Source organism: Rattus rattus, chromosome 15, assembly GCF_011064425.1.
Source record: "Rattus rattus isolate New Zealand chromosome 15, Rrattus_CSIRO_v1, whole genome shotgun sequence".
NCBI lineage: Eukaryota > Metazoa > Chordata > Mammalia > Rodentia > Muridae > Rattus > Rattus rattus.
Genome location: NC_046168.1, coordinates 40863696 through 40887450, shown reverse-complemented (window position 1 = coordinate 40887450; position 23755 = coordinate 40863696). Strand labels below are relative to the sequence as shown.

At 40.9% G+C, this 23755-nt stretch overlaps 1 protein-coding gene across 1 annotated transcript in view; it reads right to left on the bottom strand.

Annotated features, from left to right (window-relative positions):
* The window catches only part of Trim36 (tripartite motif containing 36), a 42064-nt gene extending 25165 nt beyond the window's left edge, over window positions 1–16899 (bottom strand). Inside the window, 8 exon segments of the mRNA XM_032885395.1 lie at window positions 1866–2012; window positions 4268–4317; window positions 4320–4387; window positions 4389–4426; window positions 4429–4490; window positions 4493–4591; window positions 12425–12659; window positions 16595–16899. Coding sequence (XP_032741286.1) covers window positions 1866–2012; window positions 4268–4317; window positions 4320–4387; window positions 4389–4426; window positions 4429–4490; window positions 4493–4591; window positions 12425–12659; window positions 16595–16621 — 726 coding nt within the window. The 5' untranslated portion in view covers window positions 16622–16899.
* Window positions 16900–23755: the final 6856 nt, after the last annotated feature.

Here is a 23755-nt window from a genome sequence, read left to right as displayed (position 1 = left end):
CTTCCCACTTGAAACAACCGAGCACACCAGGAATCTCTCGTTATGCATCAGATCTCAGAGAGACATTTTCCTAGACAACGGAAAACCAGAAAAGCTGGCTATCCTAGCTTGCTGTCTGCAGTTTCTAGGGCTTTAGGCAAAGTACTCAAAACAGACAGCATCTCCCTGAAGTAGGAGTTGAGAAAGCCAGAGTTTCTAAAGCCTAAAACCAGAGACGAGAGAAAAGGGAAAACCAGCAGAAAGGTATACAAGATTGAATACCAATCAGCCATGCCTGAGGTCAAGGAAAGTTCCAGAAAGGATTAAAGTTTGCACATGCTCCCCAGCATCCAGGACTCTGACTCCAAGAAAGACCTTCTAATCATTGGGAATGAAGGATCATCAAAAAGCAAAGCTGAAAACATGGTGTGATTAATAATATCTGAAAGCTAATCAAAACGTCCAGCTGACTGGTTTTATGTTAACTTGGTACAAGCTAGAGTCATCTAGGAAGAGAGAGCCTCAGTTGAGAAAATGCCTCCCTCTCTCTGTCTGTGGGCAGTTTTCTGGAATCATGAATCTCAATTGCTGCAGGAGGGCACAGCACACTGTGGGTGGAGCCGCCCTTGGGCAGGAAGGCCTGGGTGGTAAGAAAACAGGCTGAGCAAGCCATGGAGAGCAACCCAGTGAGTGAGCAATGTCCTCCACGGCTTATGCTCCAGTTCCTGCCTCCGGGTTCCTCTCTGGCTTTAGTTCCTGGACTGAGTCCTTCAGTGACAGACTGTTGTCTGGAAGAGTAAGAGGAAATAGCAGCTTTCCTCACCAAATTGCTTTTAGCCATAATGTTTTACACAGCAATAGAAGCCCTAACTAAGACACCAAGCAAGCAAAGGAACAGAGAAATAAAAGCTACAATGGCCAAACCTGTCCATGACACAGACATATGACACTATTCATGTATATGGCTACATCTAGGACAATCTGCACACATACTGCTAAACAAAGGGAACAATTAAAATAAAAGGGAAGCTTAAGGATGAATTAGTTCCTTTAAAACTACACTTTACAGCAAAAACAATGAAATAGAAAAAAGCACCATACTGCCCACTCTGCTACTGACCATCAGATTTGAAAATTTTCAGAAGCCTTCTACCTCTGCACCCAGAGAATCAGTAATGAACCCAGCTCACAGAGGATCCTAACAGGGTCCCACTCCTTTCTCCCTCACACGTCAGAACTAGCTTTAACACACTCAAAAAAAACTAAAAATGTTATGACAGATGTCTTTAAAATAATTTCTATATAATTTTTATAATTGCATTACATATTTATATGTGATTATATAATTATATGTAATTTATGTATAATATATTCACATTTATATTGTATAATTTATTTTATATGAATATGTAAGCATAAGAATTATATATGCTATGTAATATATAAACATAAATTTAATCATTCAAATATTTATATATTTAATTATATGAGTATATATTAAATAACTGTATTTTTATATATTAAGTTTTACTTTATACTGTTAACTCTATTCAGTGAAACAGAGCACATTACAACTCATGATTTTATACATATAAACTGAGTCATGAAATCACCAGTTATCAAAACCTACTTCCCGTGCAGGAGAGATGGCTCAATAGTTAAGAGCACTGGCTGCTCTTCTAGAGGAACTGGGATTGATTCCCAGTACCCACAGTGAGGGTGATAACCCTCTGAAACTCCAGTCCCAAGGATCCAGTGCCCTCTTCTGACCCTCTGCAAACACTGCACACACATGGTACACAGACATACTTGCAGGTAAAACACCTATAAAGGTGAAATAACATAAAATAAAAACTTAAACCCACTTCTAAAATAACAAGTCATACCTTTAAGGTTTTGTAGGCACTGCTCATGGTGGTTACCCGGTGATTGGAATGATTCCCACCCAACTTACAGAGGTGGCAAACCGGTCTCCTGCACAGTTCACAGTACATGTTTATTCTCTCTGTCTCATGTTCTGGGCACATTAAAATCTATTGAACAAAAACAAATGGACAGTTAAAGATCTAGGCTTCAAGTAATCTAGCATGTCCCCCAATACAATGATTTGTTAGTATAAAATACAGCTGTATAAGTGAATAAAAATACACACACAGAGAAAAAAAATGTCACATGAAGACTCTAGAATTACCGTTTTTTAAATTTGAGGGTTCAAACAGTTAAAACACAGATGTTACTTCTCCTAAATTTGGCAAAAACATTCATGCCAATAGGACTCAAGTACAGTGCAGGCTTAAACAAGCTAGAAGGGCCTCTAACCACTGGGATTTGGCACACATCTTAATGAGCATCCCTATGAGGTATCAGAAGACCTTGAGAGGATCAATGGCCTGACTCTCCATACAAGCCTGTTGTTAAGAGGGCCCTGGAAGGTTGTGATCTAAGAGTCCAGCAGGCTGGACACACAAGCCACACAGACCCTGCCAGGCAGCAGCTCCCTGACTCAAGGTAACAGCAACATTTGTATTTACTCTATGAAATATCATTATAGATGCATTTGAAATTATACATAAAATATTGTTTCCATAAAACAGTTTCCATAAAATACTGTTTCCATCCAGAAACAAGTATTTACATAGCATGTTAATGAAATTAAAGTTCATTATTTCAAGAGACTACATGTCAGGCAACTATAACTGGTCCAACAAATTAAAAAAATAGAAGACCAATATGCAAATGCTACTACCATTACAGCCTCGGGGACAGACAAAACTGGAACAAACAATGCTTCAGAATGCCCAAGTTCCAAATTCTCAAAAGCATATGGTTTGTTTGTTTGTTTGTTTTATTGTTAGTTTGGGGGGTTTTTGTTTGTTTGTTGAAATAGGGTTTCTCTGCTCTAGCCATCCTAGAACTCACTTTATATCAGGCTGGCATTGAACTCACAGAATTCCACCTGTTCCTGCTTCCTGAGTGCTGGGGTTAAAAGCATGCACCACCACATCCAGTGTATATGCTTTTTAAAGTAGGAAAACAGAACTTCCACAGTAAGAGGTTTAGTGCATTCAGTTACAGGTGAACACTCTCTAAGAGACAGCTTTTACTGACTAACATAAATGTCTGCCAAGGACTACTTTTCTTAATATAGACTATCCATACACCTTTGGTTTACTTATCTGGATTTCAGAGTAGCAAATAAAAATTTATAACTAATTTACATTCCAAATTCTATGACATACTTAACTTATAAAAATCTAGCCCATGTGCCCTTCCGTGATCTTCTTAATGGAACACTAAAACTTTTGAAGTCATACATATTTAAAGCTCAATGATCTTGAGGAGTTACGGTGAGAAATATCATAGTAGGAAATTCAAAGTTATTTAATAAACCTGTTACCAAACTAACAGTTTTGACAAAATGTCCTTCCAAATGTGGGTACAAAGAAATATCTTTGCTTTAATCTTTCAGGCTACATTATATAAGAAATATTGGGTTGGAGAGACAACTCAGTGGTTAAGAACACTGACTGCTCTTCCAGAGGTCCTGAGCTCAAATCCCAGCAACCCTATGGTGGCTCAAAACCATCTATAATGGGATCAGATGCCCTCTTTTGGTGTGTCTGAAGAGAGAGACAGTGTACTTATATATATATAATAAATAAATCTTTTTAAAAAAGAAATATTCAGTGAATACTTTTGAAATCTCTGTTTTAAGATTTTACTTTAAATTATTTGTATGTGTCTGTGTGTGATATGGAAACATTAGTGCAGTACTCAAAGAGGACTGGATCTCTTGCAACTGCAATTACAGTTGGCTGTGAGGAAACCATGTGGGTGCTGGGAACCAAACCTGGATCCTCTGTTAAAGTCAGTAGGCAATCTTTACCACTGATCCATCTCTCTGGCTCCAAAAGAGTTTTTGCAATTTATACAGAAAATTATTATAAATTAAAGACTGTATTCTTAAGAATACTATTATATTTCATACGAGTTACTAAGTTGTAAAAAAGAACAACTTTTAAAGCATTGTTTCAATTACACAAATCAGAACATCTTGGAGATGTACAAAAATTGTTTTACTCCTCAGAGATCATAGGACATGAAGTTCTTATGAGCATTGGTAACCAATTATCCAGAATACTTGAGAAATGAAAATTTGACCTAACAGATTATAAAACCACTATGTCTCAAGCTTTAAAGTTGTAATTATCAGAATGTTACCCAATCAAATCTTCCTGTCTCTAGACTCCTGGAGATCTTTTCCATCACATTTGGTACCCTAACTTACCTTGGGTCTGAAATTAGTGGTGGGGCCCACATACTCATGCTGGGCTTTACCGTGCCCCAGGATGATAAATTTTGAAGTATTAAGTTGCAGTGACTTGCACCACAATCCATGCAGCTCTTTTTGATTCCTGGGTGGTGGTTTACAAAGGTCACACCATAATGGCTGTGGGCTGCCTTAGCGGCCTGTCGGTACCCTCCTCGACAATCGCCCAAAGTGAAATTTCAAACAGACCACTGACTCCTCGCTCTCCAAGATCCACATCATGCTCGCAGCCAGGACAAGGAAACATGGTTGGTCTGGGGGTCAGTGAATTACGCTTCCAGCCTGTGTAATTAGTAAGTCTTTATTCAGTTACATCGTACGTGATTGATAGGAAGAAAAGTCAGGTTTTAGAAAGACATGTCTCTGCAATAACAAACGTTCCAAGTGGCTCCATCTACATTCCAAAAATGCTTTTCAAAACAAATATTTTCACTTGGTATATAAGAAAATTTCAAGTTATTAAAAGTTATCATAGAAAAAGGAAAAATAATCTACAATAAATTGCACATAAAGCACATAAACTCATATTAAGCCAAACACAGACACGAAGACAAAACATATACTTCATAGATTTAGGAGTTTATATAATTAAGATTTAATAATTAAGATTTCTAGTTAAGGTGCTGGAGAGAGGGCTCAGTGGTTAAGAGCACTGACTGCTCTTCCAGAGGTCCTGAGTTCAATTCCCAGCAACCATATGGTGGCTCACAACCATCTGCAATGGGATCCGATGCCTTCTTCTGATATGTCTGAAGATTGTGATGATTTGTATATGGTTGGGCCAAGGAGTGGCACTATTAGGAAGTGTGCGGCCTTGTTGGAGTAGGTGTGTCACTGTAGGTGTGCCTAGTAGCCCCTCTGTCAGGGTTAAACTAGCATTTGAGGCTAGCAACCTTCTACAGAACATTATTATGCTCCTTTATCGACTCTGGAAAGGCATGATCTGAGAAACCCCTCATGGTCATAATTCTATGATCCTTTGAGGGGGGTCTGTGATGGTTTATATATACTTGGTCCAGGGAATGGCACTATTAGAAGGTGTGGCACTGTTGGAGTAGGTGTGTCACCGTAGGTGTGGGCTATAAGACCCTCACCCTAGCTGCCTTCAGATGAAGATGTAGGACTCTCAGCTTTGCCTGCCCCATGCCTGCCTGGATGCTGCCCTGCTCCCACCTTGATGATGATGGACTGAACCTCTGAACCTGTAAACCAGCCCCAATTAAATGTTGTCTTTTATAAGACTTGCCTTGGTCATGGTGTCTGTTCACCCAGTAAAACCCTAAGGTAAGTGTACTCACATACATTAAATATATATATGTAAATAAATAAATAAATGGTTTTTAGTTAATTTTATATATCATACCCAAAATCATTGAGGGAATACCATCTTAGTTGACTGGGAAGAAATGGGGCAGATGAAAGAGAAGGACCTTAATCTGGGCCTACAAATAAGCATACTAAGTGCAATCCCAGAGACTATTTGGAACTGCAAAATTGCTACCTACACATACTGTGTATTTCTGGTTAGTCTGAACTTCTCTCACATACACAATGGAATGGGTGGTTATATATTTTAAGAACCATCTCAGTAGAATGTTTCCCACTGTAGCAGTGTTTTATCTGGGAAAATTTGGTGGTAAAGACAGAAGGGATTGACTGCAATCCACAGAAGAATGATTAATTCGTTCATAGATCTGAACTTAATAGCTTTAACAGGGACCAAACATTCAGTATCTTCTTGGGGCCTAAAACAAAGAATCATTAAGATTACTAAACTCAATGCCAAGAAGCATTACATGTAATTTAATATTATAGAAAATATAATAAGACTTTAAACATTAAGGTTTTTTTATTCAATATTATCATCCTGATTTTAGTAAGTTAAGAAACCAAATTATGACAGATCTTACCTGCTGGTTCACAGAAATGCAAAGCAGTCCATTTAATATAGGTGGATGCATACTTACTCAAAACTTTCTTAGAGTATGAAATCTTGGTTGCCCACAAAAGAACTTCCATAACACACAAACCAAGCAACTTCTTAACAACTCCAGCCTTCTTTCATACTACCATGTTCAACATCAAAAATTAATGGGTAAATTCAGTATGCTCTACTTGGCAAAGATCTTTAAATAGCTATGTTAATATTACTCTTGAGATGACTGTCATCTAAAAATAATGTCTTAAATATGCCTGGTATGACATCACAATAGGTAACACTTAGCAGACAGCCCAAAGGGTTGTTTATATTAATGACTTTATAGCATGCAAAGTGTCATTGAATTCCAAAAGCAGCTAATATGACAAGCATGCACAGTATCCTTAATATCCCCATTTAATGACATTCTAACCTTAACATTTTAAAACATGAATCATATAAAAATAAACTTTCCACACAAACTTGAAAATTCTATTCTAAATATATCCCTGTAGTAGTTTTCAAAACATGCAATACAGTCCAAGATGTTTCACACCACAGCAGGCATGTAATGAAATAAGTGCCAGGCTAATTAAAAGAAAACAAAATAAAATACACACACACATGCCAATGAAAATTTTTTTTGTGAAAATAGGAAGCCAAACAATTCCAGAAGTCAAATAATGCAGTGGTCAAGTTTAAACAGATGGAAATTCGTGTTAGTTAGATCCTTCTACACATTAACTAGATGCTAGAAATTTAAAATCTCAATAGTGCATGTGAAAAGCTATGGTCTAGTATAGTTCATGACGGTTGTGACCAATCAAGTAATGATAGGAAACAAAATCATGAAAATCAAATCATGCTTTAACATGAAATCTGGTAATACCCAAATTTTGTTTGTTTAATATCGCATTCCTCTTCTGTCTATCTGTTACCTTTTTATGGCAAAAATAAAAGTTTTTATAAAATATTACACTGGACCTCCTCAATGAGGGAAAATGTTGGATCTAAGGCCTGAATAATTTCCAGATATTAGGTATTCTGGCTGTTTCTCTAAACAGATCCTCTCTAAGTGTCCCTAAGAATGCTAATAAGCTTTCATTGTATCTGTCATATGCTTTTACTGTTGTTTTCAGGGAATATTATATTCAGAGAAACAAAGAACGTGTGGCAGCTCCGAGGATATCCTGGAAGGTAAACCTCATGAAAAATAAAAAAACAAAAACCAAAAAACAAAAAAACAAACAAACACTGCACAAAAAGATAAATGTAATAAAGTCAACTTTCAATAGCTGTGCCATCTGAAGAGCCATGAAGCCAAATGGACGTCAAAATTTAAATTTAACGTAATTACATTTGGTATCGGTAGCCATAGTTCAAGCTGTCAAGAGTACTGGAGGCTAGTGGATACCACAGCATGTAGAGAAGCATTGAATGTTTCCGTTTTTAAAGTTCTATTTACACAGTATACAATATGGGAGCCAGGGACTAACCAGATGATGACGGGAAGGCTAGGAAGTCCTGAAGACGGAACACCAGCCACACAACTGTGGGAGACCGCATCTGTAAGTTAGGCAGATGCTCTCAATTCATGTGGCTTTGCTTCAAAGGCGCAGTAAGACACGATTTTAAGATAGCTAAAGAATTTTCAAAATGGTTGATAGCCACCAAAGGAGCCAGATGTCAGTTTTTGCTTTATCACTCAACTGTTAGGGAGAAGAATAAAATATTTAAGAACTAATGCAAGCGCATCAACTGTGTGCAGCTCACTTCAGACTGCTGCATTGCATCTTCTCCCATACTCTGGTGGTAACAACTCCTGTTTTCATGGCTTGCCCGACTGCTGGGTGCCACCAGTTGGACTGCTCAGAAGGTGAGAGAAACAGAAAAGGGTAACATTTCTCAACCAAAGAGTATCACCAGAATTTAACCAAAAAAATAGTCAATTTTACTTTAAGAAGTCAACTGGCGAGGTGGGGGGAGCTGTGTGTACATGACCCACAAGTGGGTAAGACTTCCATATTAAATTTCTGATGGCAAACACTCTCAAACGTTGGCAGCAACAACAACAACAAAAAAGATAATATGCATAAAACAATGGAGAGACTATAAAATTGACAACTTCAAACAAAACTTTAATATCTGTTTAACCTTCCCAACATAGCTTGTTACGTTTCATTATAGTCTACGGAAATGTAAGATTTTTTCAGGCACCAGATACTAAAAGACAAAACCACGTTGTGTATATGGACAAAAGGAAAGTGGGGATCATTTTGACATAAACCCCTTAAAAACATCAGAAATTTTGTCCTGTTTGACCTGTTTGTCAATGTCATTCCAATTTGTTTACTTTCTATGTTATTTTGAAGACTTGACCACTGGTGTTAGAGAAACTCTAGCTACACAAAAGAATTTAAGTCTAACACCACTCTGTCTGCAGCCACAAAAGCAATAAAGCGGTTTTTTTTCTACCTCTCCACCCCAAAGATCTCCGCTGTGGTGCTGTGGACAATGAACAGAAAGCTGGATTTAAAACTCCATCCCAAAGAGAATGCTCACAACTTGTTAACAAAAGAGAAAGCAGTGACTGTGTCCCTCACAGAACACAATTATTGGATCAACAGTAAATGTGTGTGTTTCCTGACACAGGATGTTTACGAAGGCAGCTATATAAAACAGTCAAGTGATCTTACAGAATTCGGCTGCACCACTCTCAGGCAACACTTGAGAGATAGATGCTTTGTCCTACAAACTTGTGTCTTTAAAAAACCTCATATCTGGCCACTAAGTAAATTCAAGTATCTTTTGTTTGCTTGCTTTTTTTGAGCTAAAACGCTAACTTACAAAAGGATTATTATAACTCAATATCTCTGATAAAGGAAAATACAAAATGGAGGGAAAGATTACACACATATAATCAGAAATATAAGACAATACAGCTTTTCTGTTTATACACCTGGATGGGTAATTGACATATATACAGAAACCTTATGCTCTCAAAGTACCCTTTTGTTAAGAAGTCGATTAAATATGTATAACATTATCCCAATGGAATACATGAGCCACAGCACAACGTAAGCTCTCTAGTAGCCACAATAAAAGTTAAGAAACAAGCTTAGTTCTAGTATTATTTGACCCACTATACCCATTATATACAACCTCAGAATGCAATAAGATAAAAAGCATTAAATCTGTCTTTGTTATCAGAAGTCTCAGAAATCTAGTAAGCATTTTATATGTATAGCAGGAACTATTATATTTAATCAAAATGTCCTATTTCAAGCACTCCACAGCTAGTATATACTACACTGAATAGCTTAGGGTCTAATCCTTTAGTAAAACTAATGGTAAAAACTAATTTTTAGAAATATATTCTTTCCACATCCACTGCTAAGAACAGGGCTTCTGGCTTCCTTTTCAAGTGTGTCCTATCATGTCTATTCATAAACAAAAGGTATTATTATATCTGTAAAACAATGGCCCTTGGCCCTTTAAAACTGCTGACAGAAGACAGTCCTGACATTTGTGACCAGTGATTCACAAAGCAAACCTTTGGAAGTGACTGCCACATTTCAGACAGTCTCATGTTCCAAGCCCATCAACTCTCTAAGATTTATTTTTATTTATGTGTATGTTGGAAGGGCACCTGCAAGAAGAAGGTGCCAGATCCCCTGGAGTCAAAGCTACAGGTGGTTGTGAGTCACCTGACACGGTGCTAGGAACCATTCAGTAGTCATCCTTCTCCAACTTAAACACTCTCGGCACCTGCAACCACCAAAAACTTTTTAAGCACTTTCAACTCTCTGCTCAGGACATGATCTGCCTGCACAGTGATCTTACAGAAGGGGGAGGGGCATATTTTAGTCACTTCACACCTAATCTGGACAGTGGGTGTATGGTGGAATGGAACTCTTACTCTGAAAAACAAAAAGTGGTTAACCCTGTTACACTGCAGTCATGGTGGCACACACTCTGTGTGATTCTAATACCAAAAGGATGTTATTCAGTATCCGCTCAATAATTGTTCACTAGAGTGCTATGGTAAGCTCGCAAAGGCACGGATAATTCTAACTTCTTATGAACCACACATGAGAGTCAGTCAAATCTAGGTATTAAAGCACAGAACTTCATGAGAGATGTATGTGAGCACAACCTAATCATATGTAGGATGAAAACGTGTATGATCACAACTAAGGAAAAAGATCCCACCAATTGTCAGTACTGAATAGCAATACACAAGAAGTAAATTTTCCTCCACCCACCAAGGGGATTCCCAACTGGCCAGTGATGACCCACTGAACATCAAGTTTTATCTGATAAAGATAACTTCAACTCATTATCGTCTTCCTGTCCCTCAGGATCCCAGATTCATAGCAAAGAGCAAAACATAAACATCAAGACCTCACAGTGAACACAACAGTCTTCTTTGTCCTCCATCTCTCTCAAACACAATTTGCCCAATCGACTTCCATGGTATATCCATATATATGTGCAAACTATCTCCTAAATAATGAATGATTGGCATTCAAAGAAACTGCATGGGACTAGAGAGATGATAGCCCAGGGGGATGCAGATTTGACTCCCAGCATCCACATGGTAGCTCACAAGCATCTGTAACTCTAGTCCTAAGGAATACAACACTCTCTTCTTACCTCAGATGCCAGGTACACATGCATAACATGCAGGCAAAGCACTATACATATAAAATCAAGTAAATCTTCATATTATATACATGTTTTAAATATAACATATGATATATATTATATATAAAACATATATCCATATAACATGTATATATAACTCATAAAAGTACTCTTGTTCACTCTGATGGAGTAGATACATGGATACAAATACTGAACAAGGAACTTATCCACTGCATAAGGCAGGCAAAGGTGATACTCTTTAAATGCAGCTTAGAAAGAGATACTTTTCTGAAAAATAGAGGGAAAATTCACAAGATTCAAAAGTTGTCCCTGTCCTACCAATGGGAGGAACTGAGTAGAATAGACCAAAAATGTAAAGATGAAACTTCCAAGTGCAAACTGTTCAGAGCAGAAGCTCTGCAGCCTGGAACTTCTGCACACTTAGACACACGCTCCTTAGTGTAAAGACCATGCTTAATGTGAGGCTGCGGTCACCACTAACTTGAAAAAAATTCCAGCAGCTTTTGTAATTTTAAATTAATTTTACTCTATATCACCTCTACAGCTGTTCAGAGACAACACCATCATGACAGAAAGCAAGGTAAATGTTGGCCTGTGATACAGGTACAAAATATATGCTATGTGCCATTAAAACTACATCTATAAATTACTGCAGAACTCTAGTACTCATGATGGTCAAACCCTTATTTTGGGGAGTAGGCAGATACCCATGTATCCCAGGGTGGCCTTGACATCATAGATCCTCCTCCCATGTGCTGGAACTACAGGTGTGTGCCACCATACCCTGCCAAAACACTTACTTTAAAAAAAAAAAAATCGGGGTGGGGATTTAGCTCAGTGGTAGAGCGCTTGCCTAGCAAGCGCAAGGCCCTGGGTTCGGTCCCCAGCTCTGAAAAAAAAAAAGAAAAGAAAAAAAAAAAAAATGCCGGTAAGGAGACTATGATTCTCAAGTAGAATGATATCACATTTGATTTGCTTTAAAAGTTTTCTAAGGGTTGGAAAGATGGCTCGGCAGTTAAGAATACTGGCTGCTATTCTAAAGGACCTTGGTTTGATTCCCAGCACCTACATTATGGCTTACAACCAACTGTAACTTCAGTCCCAGGGGATCTGATGCCATCTTCTAGTCTGAGAGGATATTGCAGGCACATGGTACACAGACATACACTGAAACACACACATAAAATAAAAATAAGTAAAAGTTTTCTAGAAGTAAACTAGTACTCCCATCCTTAATTCTGCAGTATTTATTTGCACAGTAACTTTATTGATGCTTCTCTAAATATTTCATTATTTCACCATTACTGATCACTTAAAATAAAGACAGTTGTAAGCAGTTTAGCACACAGTATTCAATATCCCTCTTAAGTGCCTATCAAAACACACACGTTCATTCTGACATTTTAAGTGGGGGCTACAATTATAACTTGTTCACTTGGAAAATCATAACAAAACACCATCTCCCTTCCAGTTATAACTGAACCTCTATCAGTAAGCTCTCCCTGCCCCACCCAGCTTCTCCCACATACCTGGTCTGTTAATCTTGTCGATTTTATCCATGCTGGGGGAGGTGAGCCGGAGCCGAGGGCTGCTCTGATTAGAGCTGTCTGACGCCACATCGTTGAATGAGTCATCAAGAGACAGTAAGAGTTCTTTCACACACTTATGACAGACGCTGTGCTGGCAGGGAAGGATCAGCGGGTGTGTAAACAGCTCCTTGCATGCTGGGCAAATAAGCTCCTTTTCGATATTCTTGATAGTCACCTTAAGATGGAAACCAACACCAGGTCAAAACTCTCGTGGGCAGCGTGTCAGCATGCTCATGTATCCTGTGTAAGCGCATGTGCTTGCCTTTCCAAGATAGAATTCAGAAACAGACCTTAAAATGTGAACTTCCCAGCCAGGAAGGCAGTGGTGGCCATACCACAGAGGCAAGCAGATCTCTGTGGGTTCAAGGCCAGCCTGGTCTACAAAGCGAGTTCCAGAATAGCCAGGTCTCCACAGAGAAACCCTGTCTTGGAAAAAATAAATCCCTACAACTATGAAATTCCTTTAATATACATGGCACGGAATTAAGAACTAATGATATAAAGACAAAAGAACATAAAATATTAGAAAAAAGATTAGAATAAAAATATTAGAGGACCACACCCTATCAAAAATCACAGGCTGTTCACATCATCAGGGACAAGTCCCTGATTTAGGACTTCACTGAAATTCTAAAAGTGATAATTTTCAACAAAAAAATAATTTCACCATGACACTAACCATTCTTAATTCATTAACTGTATGACTGTCAAATACGAAGAGCTGGCAATAAATAAATAACACCCAGGCTAAACCAGTGTGTTCAGGAATCCTATTTACAAGCTGAGGATCAGCAATTTTCTACGTTAAATTTGACCATTTTTGTGTGTTTTATGAAAATGCCACTAAAGTGCTTGATTTTATATTGCAATATTGAAGCACAGTTGTGATAAAAGCACATCATAACTATTACAGATGGAGAGAGGACTCAAAGACACCACCCTAAGAGCGTCTTCCTTCGAGCCTATACCTATTCATTATTTCACCACCTTGAGTAGGAAACACTTTAGGGTCACAACTAAAAAGGTTGTGACTCCATACTGTTTTCCCATCCATCACCTATACAGGTTTTGGGGAAAGTGCTGGGAAGGTGGGAGGAACAGCACTTAAGTTTCAAATTCTATAGCTTACTGTTGGCCTCCCTGAAGTTTGAATGACAAGACAACATTTTGAAAATTTCAATCTTATACAATCATTTCATCTATAGGAAATATACAGAAAAATTTTGGTGTGATTTTGGGGGGGGGATGGGGAAGGTGTTCAAGACCGTTTTCCTGTGTAGCCCTGACTGTCCTGGAACTAGTGCTGTAAACTAGGCTAGCCTCGAACCTCACCTGGATATGTATTACCAGTGCTGGGTTAAAAAGTGCTCAGAATGCAGATCGATCCATGCTTATCACCCTGTACAAAGCTTAAGTCTAAGTGGATCAAGGACCTCCACATCAAACCAGATACACTCAAATTAATAGAAGAAAAAGTGGAGAAGCATCTCGAACACATGGGCACTGGAAAAATTTCCTGAAAAAAACACCAATGGCTGATGCTCTAAGGTCAAGAATCAACAAATGGGATCTCATAAAACTGCAAAGCTTCTGTAAGGCAAAGGACACTGTTGTTAGGACAAAACGACAACCAACAGATTGGGAAAAGATCTTTACCAACCCTACAACAGATAGAGGCCTTATATCCAAAATATACAAAGAACTCAAGAAGTTAGACTGCAGGGAGACAAATAACCCTATTAAAAATTAGGGTTCAGAGCTAAACAATGAATTCACAGCTGAGGAATGTTGAATGGCTGAGAAACACCTAAAGAAATGTTCAACATCTTTAGTCATAAGGGAAATGCAAATCAAAACAACCCTGAGATTTTTACCTCACACCAGTGAGAATGGCTAAGATCAAAAACTCAGGTGACAGCAAATGCTGGCAAGGATGTGGAGAAAGAGGAACACTCCTGCATTGTTGGTGGGATTGCAGACTGGTACAACCATTCTGGAAATCAGTCTGGAGGTTCCTCAGAAAATTGGACATTGAACTACCTGAGGACCCAGCTATACCTCTCTTGGGCATATACCCAAAAGATGCCCCAACATATAACAAAGACACATGCTCCACTCTGTTCATAGCAGCCTTATTTATAAGAGCCAGAAGCTGGAAAGAACCTAGATGCCCTTCAACAGAGGAATGGATACAGAAAATGTGGTACATCTACACAATGGAATACTACTCAGCTATCAGAAACAATGACTTTATGAAATTCATAGGCAAATGGATGGAACTGGAAAATATCATCCTGAGTGAGGTAACCCAATCACAGAAAAACACACTGGTATGCACTCATTTATAAGTGGCTATTAGCCCAAATGCTTGAATTACCCTAGATGCACAGAACACATGAAACTCAAGAAGGATGACCAAAATTCGAATGTTTCACTCCTTTAAAAGGGGAACTAGAATACCCTTGGGAGGGAATAGGGAGGCAAAGTTTAGAACAGAGGTAGAAGAATCACCCATTCATAGCCTGCCCTACATGTGGCCCATACATATACAGCCACCGAACTAGATAAGATGGATGAAGCAAGGAAGTGCAGGCTGACAGGAACCGAATATAGATCTCTCCTGAGAGACACAGCCAGAATACAGCAAATACATAGGCGAATGCCATCATTAAACCACTGAACTGAGAAAGGGACCCCCGCTGAAGGAATCAGAGAAAGGACTGAAAGAGCTTGAAGGGGCTTGAGACCCCATATGAATAACAATGCCAACCAACCAGAGCTTCTAGGGACTAAGCCACTACCCAAAGACTATACATGGACTGACCCTGGAGTCCAACTGCATACGTAGCAATGAATAGCCTAGTAAGAGCACCAGTGGAAGGGGAAGCCCTTGGTCCTGCTAAGACTGAACCCCCAGTGAACGTGATTGTTGGGGGGAGGGCGGTAATGGGGGAGGATGGGGAGGGAATACCCATAGAAGAAGGAGGGGGAGGTTTAGGGGATGTTGCCCGAAACCGGGAAGAGGGAATAACAATCAAAATGTAAATAAGAAATACTCAAGTTAATAAAGATGAAAAAAAAAGTATACAAAAAATTCCGAGAAAAAAAAAGAAGTTAAAAAAAGTGCTCAGAAAGTAAAAATTAATTCACTCGTTTTGATGAAATAAGCGTGTGCTAATCTATTTCCCCACCGGTGACACACGGGGCTTTAGTAAATCCTGATAATCACACCAAGAACAACTGACTTCATCACTGCCAACAGATCTTTAATGCAGTTTCTCTTGAGGAATCACAAGTATTTAAAAAGGCTCAAGGCATACTACGATTTCAACAAACCTGGAAATAAGACGGTCACACCTAAACTCACACCAAATACTGGATAGTCACATTTTATCTCATTTCACGAAGTATCACACTAATTTAAAGGAAAAAAGAAAAGATAGATCCTGACTTCCCAAAATAGAATCTTGTCCCGTTTTACATATAACTAATACCATCGGTAAAGCTCCACCTTCTATAAGAATATCTAAAACTCATTTCCATTTTTCTTGAGCCTAAATCATTTGACTACGATGGATATAAAGTAATTCTTCAAGGAAAAATCAATATTTATTTATATGCTTTGAGTTAAAAATCAATGTGATGTGATAGCTCAGTCAAGCGACTGCAAAGGGGTGGGTCAGGAAACTTCAGGAGACGTGCCTACTCAACCTCTGCAAAGAAAAGGCTTGAACCGCACAGCCGCAGGGGCCCTGACCCCGCCCAGCGAGCAGGAGACAAGGCTAAAAGCCGGTGGCAGGAGCAGCCTGGGACCAGGAGGTACTCCAGCGCCCCTCGGGTCTCCAGACAAAGGGCAGCACGCTGGGGCACGCGCCCTACTCTTAAGCGCACAAGACACCCCAAAGCGACTACTTCTGCAGACAGAATCCCACGAAAGAGCCTGCCCTTCCGTCCTCAGAGTGGCCAGGTGCACAGAACCCCGGTCAGCATTTCTCTCCTTCCCGCTGGACCACTGGACCCCGTGCCCCTCTCGATCCTCAGGAGAGCAGAAAAAGGCTTCGCCGGACGGTGGGACCGGCCGGGACAGAACAACCAAGAGTAGGCGCGTACCTGAGAGTCTGAAGCATCCCCCTCCATCGCAGCCCTCCGCCGGGTGACATCAACCACCGAGTCTTTACAGGCGCAGCGGGCCCCAGCAGGGTCGTGTGGGCGAGTCCCCGCGGCGATTCGGGAGCCTCGGGTCAGACCGGAGGGCAAGCTGGTTCGCCAGATCCGGCCAGCGGGCCACGCGGCGAGGGACTGGCCGGCGCAGGCGAAAGCACGGGCGCGGAGAGTGCGGTTGCTCCCTGCGAGGGCCCAGGGAGCGGCGAATGACGCCCCGCTGCCGGCTGCGGCGGCGGCTCGCGCGGACTGCAGCTGGACTAGCAGCCAGGCGGAGACTAGGGCGGTGGCGTGGGGCGGGGCCGGGAGGGGGAGGGGCTGTCGCCCCGGCAACAGCGCGGCCGCACAAAGGAGGAGGGACTAATTGAGGCGTGGTCGGTGGGGAGGTGGGGCTCGGGAGGGGCGGGTGCTGGCTCTTAGCTGCCCACCACTCGTGCTCTCCCTAGGGTACCAGCAGTCTAAATCCTCCAGGTCCGGGTGACAGCTCCCGGGCCGTAAGTGGATACATCCTAGCTCTGCGGCGCTTTGGTCCATTTCACTTTTTCTGTGGGCGTTGGCAAAGTGCGCGCCAAAGCCCGGAGACTAGTGACGCTACCAGGCTCTGAACTGAAGTAGGGATCCCAACAAGTGCGCCTCAGGGAGCATTAGGAGCACTACTACCGGGCCAAAGCGAGATCCCGCCCACTCCTGCCGCCACCCCTAAGCAGGCTGGCCTAGGGGAAGTTCTCGGGTGGGTCCCCCAGTCTGCTTTTAACCTACTCTTCCTGCCTTTTTTTTTTTTTTTTTTTTTTTTTTTTTTTTTTTTTTCCCCGAAGTCGCATTCCTGGTCACTGAGCACTTAAAGTACACTCCGTTTTTCGCTCAACCAGGCATTGGCGCCTCACGCCACACAGGAGCCCAGTGTTACTGGGACAGCCCGAGGAGCAGGGATTCCTTCCCTGGGTGCTGGCCAAGGATTCAAGTCAAGAGACTGCGGCAAAGCCCCCACCCTAGCTCAGCCCACAACCACCTTACGGTTTCTCAACCGAAGACCCTGGACTGGGTCCAGAAATGCTCCGGCAGCCACACCAAGCTTGCACCGGACAAGGGTCCTGAGATGGGCGCGTTTCATCTGCTTCCTCAGCACCGGCAGAACAAATCAAGGGAGGCTGCCACAGTCGGGGGCAAATAACTACTAGGTAATTAAAGCCACTGCTTTCATGCTGGCTAGTTTCGTCTGTAGGTATTAGATCGAAAGAACCTTTGTCCTACTTCCCAGGCCAAGGAACACGGAGCTGCTGAGCTACATCTCCATTAGGTTTGGAAACGCATCCTACTTTTAATTTCCTGCTTTGAAGAAAGCTATCTCCTGCGGCAAATCCCATATCTTCTCACAGCTCTGACACCAGCAGTAACCTCTTCGTCAACCAGGCAGTTAAATGACCATAACAGTCTAGAATTGAGAGTAGCAAGGGACTATAGTGTCTACTAGAGTACCCTCAATCTAGGTCAGGGGTGGGGCGAGGGGTCGGCGAGGCATGACTGAGCTAGTCCTATCCAGATAGGCAGCAGCACATGCTAGATCCTGTGAGCTTCCATGTATCTGGAGCATGTGTCCTAAGCAACAGGGAAAAGAGAGCAACAAACCTCTACGTCCCACAACATGTACCTAAATAGACTTCTTGAAAGTCTTGACTTTCAAAAAGTATGTCTATTTCTGTTCCTAAAAAAGTATAAGTCTATTCTTGTTTCTAACATTGGCCTTTGTACTAAAGGTACATTAGTACGCTTAGATAGGCCTTTGAGCCGACGGTAGAGCAAAAGAAATTAGGTTTCATTAGCACAAATTGAGGACAAGACTTTTATAAACAACACCTGGGTGAAAATAAAATTCGAGGGTTTTCCATTTATACAAAGCAAACTTCACTGAGATATTTCACACCTGGCCAGCAAACTTCTGTTATACAACTTCACAAAATGTGGGATTCTAGGCACTTTCAAACACTTTTTTATGACAGTATGAATTGCTACAGCTTTCTTGAAAGGAAATTTATCAATTCCTATTTTTAAAATCGCAATACAATAAGCTTTGGGAATGATTTGTGGCTAAGAATGGTCCTATTTCAATACTTGTCATGTATATACAAAACAATACAAAAATCTTACTTGCATTTATAATGACTAAATTCTTTCCATAATGTACATCTATGCTACAAAATACTTTGGAGCAGAGCTATTTGATGAGAAGAGGGGACCTAGGAGTAGGAGAGCTGGGGGTTGGAGGAAGTACTGTAAATACTGTCACAGGGACATGACATGGCGACTGTACCTATGAACTCAAAGTAGCTATGGTTTCCTTCCCAAGATCTAGTCAGCAAGAGCAGTGAGCATTCCCACAGGCAGAACTAGCTGGGACTCAGTGGGTTAGTAACAAAAACTGAGGACACAATGGAGGTAAGAGGACATGTTGGGGTGCCTGGGAGGATGGAAGATGCAAGTTGGAGAAGCATACGGCAAGATTCACTGCTTAAATATATGAAATAACCAAAAATGCATATAATATTTTAAATATCAAAGACGTCTAAAATACAGTGAGGTTTTATTAAATTAAATCTACCAAGCATTTATAGAGCAGAAGTTTTATCCTCAGCACTGTATTGTTGCTACTCTGGTGTGTGTGTGTGTGTGTGTGTGTGTGTGTGTGTGTGTGTGTGTGTGTGTGTGTGCAGGTATATGTTCAAATAGGTAAATAATAAAAATGAATAATGAAAATGAATACAAACAAGTATTATATATTAAATAAAATGAACGAAATAGCACAAAACAGGTCAGGAGAGATAATAGGATTAGTCAGGTGTGTGAGACTTACTTTCCACTCACACAGTTTTGCTGGAATTTTTTTTTTCAGTATATGCTTGTTTCAATTCCAAAGCATTTTTGTTGAGAATCCTATTGCTCTAGAAACTACTAAAAGCAGGAAGGGAGTGATATTAATGGCAAGTCTGAAGTCTGCTGCTGGAAACCATGGGCTCCCCACTTCCCCTTAGAGTCAGCATCCTCTTTGGCTGCTAGGCTCCCATCAGCTTCCCATTCTTGGCACTCAGACCTCCACATCTCCACTTAAAAGGTACCAAGACCCTTCCTGGGTCCTGAATAAAATTCCCTGGTTGGTTCTGTTCGTCATGTTTGTAAGTTTGCTTTGAGGTAAGCATATCACCATGTTGGTCTCAAGGACATGATCATTTTGCCTCAGCTTCTTAAATGCTGGGATTACAAATGTGTACTACCATGTCTGACTTGCATGGGTTGCTTATTATTTGTGGATTGTTTTTATTTCTTCTTTACCCAGGTCATCTTGGTTTTTTTGTTTTGTTTTTTGTTTTTTCAGATCCTGTTCTTTCTCACCCTCACAATTAACTCCGCTGCCTACCTGGGATGCCCCTCTGCCTGCCTATCCTGCAGAGACAGTCTAACACAGTGGTTCTCAACCTGTGGGTCACAACCCCTTTAGAGGTTGAACAACCCTTTCAAAGAGATCAACTAAAACCATCAGAAAACACCAATACTTGCATTATGACTCATAGCAGTGGCAAAATTAAAGTTATAAAGTAGCAATGAAAATAATTTTATGGCTGAGGGTCACCACAACATTGAAGAACTGTATTAAACATGCTTAGGAAGGTTGAGAACCAATGGTGTTTAATGGGTATTTTAGGATGACTTGCTTGAGATAGACTACTGTTGTGGTGGCTCTGTGTGCATGGGGACAGAATAAGCTATGTGCTACAGCTCAGCACCTTGTTCTTGGTATGTAAGGGACAGAAGGTTGGATATACATGAGTTCATGCTTCAGTGTGTGTGTTGGGAGGCAGGAGTTAAAGGAGAGGTGGTGAACTTGCGATGACACAAAATGAGTCTGAAAATACAGAGGGCTGGAGCACCTAGATTTCTATACATGCTGGGAACTTTTTGAAGGCTGTAAATAAAGTGGCGAGATGGCTTGGTGGTTAAGAACATGGTTTTCTCTTCTAGAGGACCAGGGGTCCATACCCAACACCTGCATGGAGGCTCACAGCATCTCTAATCTAATGCTCTCTTCTCACCACTGCAGGCACCAGGCACACACATGCCACACAGCCATAGATGCAGACAAAAAGGCAAGGATTTCTTAATCATCCCACTTTGTACTTTATAAGATGCCCTTTCTCTTCCCCCAGTTTGACCTGACCTACCCTACCAGTCCCGATAGTTTCTGTTAACATGTGAGCCAAAATGCAGCACATGGAAGCTTGGTCTATGCCTGCCATCTCCCTCAAGCCTATAGACCTTCAGAATCCTTGGTTCCCCTCTCCCTCTCCCTCTCCCTCCCCTTCTCGTGTGTGTGTGTGTGTGTGTGTGTGTGTGTGTGTGTGTGTTCGGTAGTGAAGATTAAACCCAGAGCTGACTTAGGTTAAGAAAACGGTCTATCATAGTCGAATCTCCAGCCTACTTACTTGCTCTGCCACAGAGCTGTAAGCTATGTCACATGCACCTAGTTCATGAAATCCAAAAGGTTAACAACCCATTAGCACTACTCACTCAGCTTACCTGGTCTCTTTTTATGTTGGCTCCTGGCCACCAGAAAGAGATGAGATTCTTAACTGGGTTGGGTCCTAGTGACCACAGTGAGGTTTTTCAGTGAGCACCCTGAACACCAGGCTTTACCTCCAGTCTAAAGCAGACAGAGTGCCATTCTGCTATGTCCTAAACAAAAGGCAGAAGCAAGGTAATGTGACTACAGACTTCAGCTTTTCAACATCCCTAGAAGAAAATGCAGACAGCCCCTAGACTTCAGGGAAACAACGAGGCTAAACATGATGGAAATCACAAGTTTTACAGTAGTTGGACACATTGCAACCCACACCACCAGGTATCAGAAGTCCACAGTGAAAGGCAGTACATTTAACTGTCTACAAGTTATACCCAAACCTGGAACAGGGCATGTTCCCCAGTCATACACTGTTGCTATGGGAACAAAGTCAGGAGAGAGGCATCCAGAGAGCACCTGGCCAGGTCCTACTCATCTTTCCAGCTGTCACTTCAGACTACTAACTGTGAGAAGGAGAAAGAACCAAACCTAAAAAGAAGAACCAGTGTGGCGTGAAGGGTAACCAAGAGTAGAGAAGAAATGAAAGGTATCTAAAAGTATACACAATAACAAATCCCCAAAAGCCAAGCATGGTAGCGCATGCCTGTAATCCCAGCATTCAGGAAGCTGAAGCAGAAAGATAATAGATTTGAGGCCAGCCTTGGCTACATGCTTGCTTCAAAGCAAACAATGTGGTAACCACCCCCCAGGGGATTCATTATGGTCTAATTTTCATTGACCATCTCCCCTAACTCAGACCCCATTTGTACTTAGAGTTTATGATGCTCAGCTTAACTAAATTAAGCAGTAATGTTTGATGATTGGAAGCCTTGTTCCAAAACCACTTTAGCTTTTATGTCTTAAGATAAAACCCTGTAGGCACTGAACACAGTAGCACCCAGCCAACAGTTCCACATTGGGAAGATGTGAAGAGGTGTAGGTCTGCCCTGGCAGGAGTTTCTGATTAGTATCAGAAGTACAGCCTACATGGTCAGTGGGCAACAGGCTCTTGGGCAAGTTGAGGTGAATAACATTGGTATACACGGGTTGTCTACTTCCCCTTTGACCACATCCTATTATTCTCCTTAGGACTGCTGGCATAAACACACCCAATTAAAGTAGGATGATATATAACATTTTTAGTATATGTCTCAAATATTGTACATATTTGTATTAAGTTGTTTTTTATATGAGTTTCAAATTTAATTTTATAGCTCATATTTGCATATGTGTGTGTGCACATGTGTGCATGTGGTGGCTAGAGGACAATCCTGGGTGTCATTCTTTAAAATGTCATCTATCCTTTTAATTATTTTCATTTTTTTGCATTTATTGAGATGGGGTACATGCATGTGCTTGTTCACACATGCACACACACACACACGCACACACACAAACAGGGTACACATGTGGAAGACAGAAGACAATGAGTCAATTCTCTTGTTTCTAATGTGTGGGTCCTGGGGATCCAAATTAAGTTGCCAAGTTTGGCAGCAAGTGCCTTTACCTTCTGAGCCATCTCTCAGCCCTTTGCAATTTTGTTTTTTAAATTTAAGCAGGTTCTCTCATTGGCCTCGAACTCTCTAATAGGTTAGGCAAGGGTGGCTGGCTAGTGGGCCCATGTGATCTGCCTATCTCCACTTTCTCAGTGCTGAGATTACAAGTAGGTGCCATCGTGATCAGCTCTTTTTAGTATGGGTTCTGGGGAACCTAAGACAGATTGTTCCTTGCAAGCACTCCACAGACTAAGCTATCTCTGCAGTTGTATATCAAGTCTTCTTTAAAAACATTACTTTGTAGGAGCCAGTTCTCTCCTTATACCCGTAGGTTTTGGAAGCAAGTGCCTTTACCCAGTGAGCCACTCCTCCAGCCTTATATTAGGTATTTTATCTAAACATCCAACATTGTCTTGTTAGTGATCACATGGTTACAATATAAAGTATCTCAAGACCTGCTCCAGTTGCTGGAATACATAGCTTATCTGTTGAAGGTCTATTGTGTATCAATAATGTTCCCAGGAAGCTTGTATAGGATATTCCTTTAATCTGTGCATCAGTCCTGTACAATGGGTATAATTCTCTATAGAGGGGATATGCACCAGTCAGTACGCTTCCATCCCTCCACCTCAGCTTAACTAATGGGCTAGTTATCATCAGCCAGAATGCAAACCTGGATGGCACTCCACCCTTCCTACTGCACTGCATAAAGTACATAATTAGTCATTCATGAAGATACCCACTTACCCTTCTATATGATACTTGGAGATACTATCTTCAAATTACTTCTACAACAGAAAGATAAGTTGTTTGTCAAACTAGCTATTTTTAAACAACACTACAAATCAGTCTTCTTTTCTTTTCCCACGGCACATATATTTGATTTAACCCTAACATACAAAACAAAGAAGAAAGATAGAAAGTAGTCACTTTAAGGTGAGCCAAACCTCACCATTATTACCCCAGTTTGGGTTTCAGTTGTTGGAACAACTACCTGTTCAGCCATCT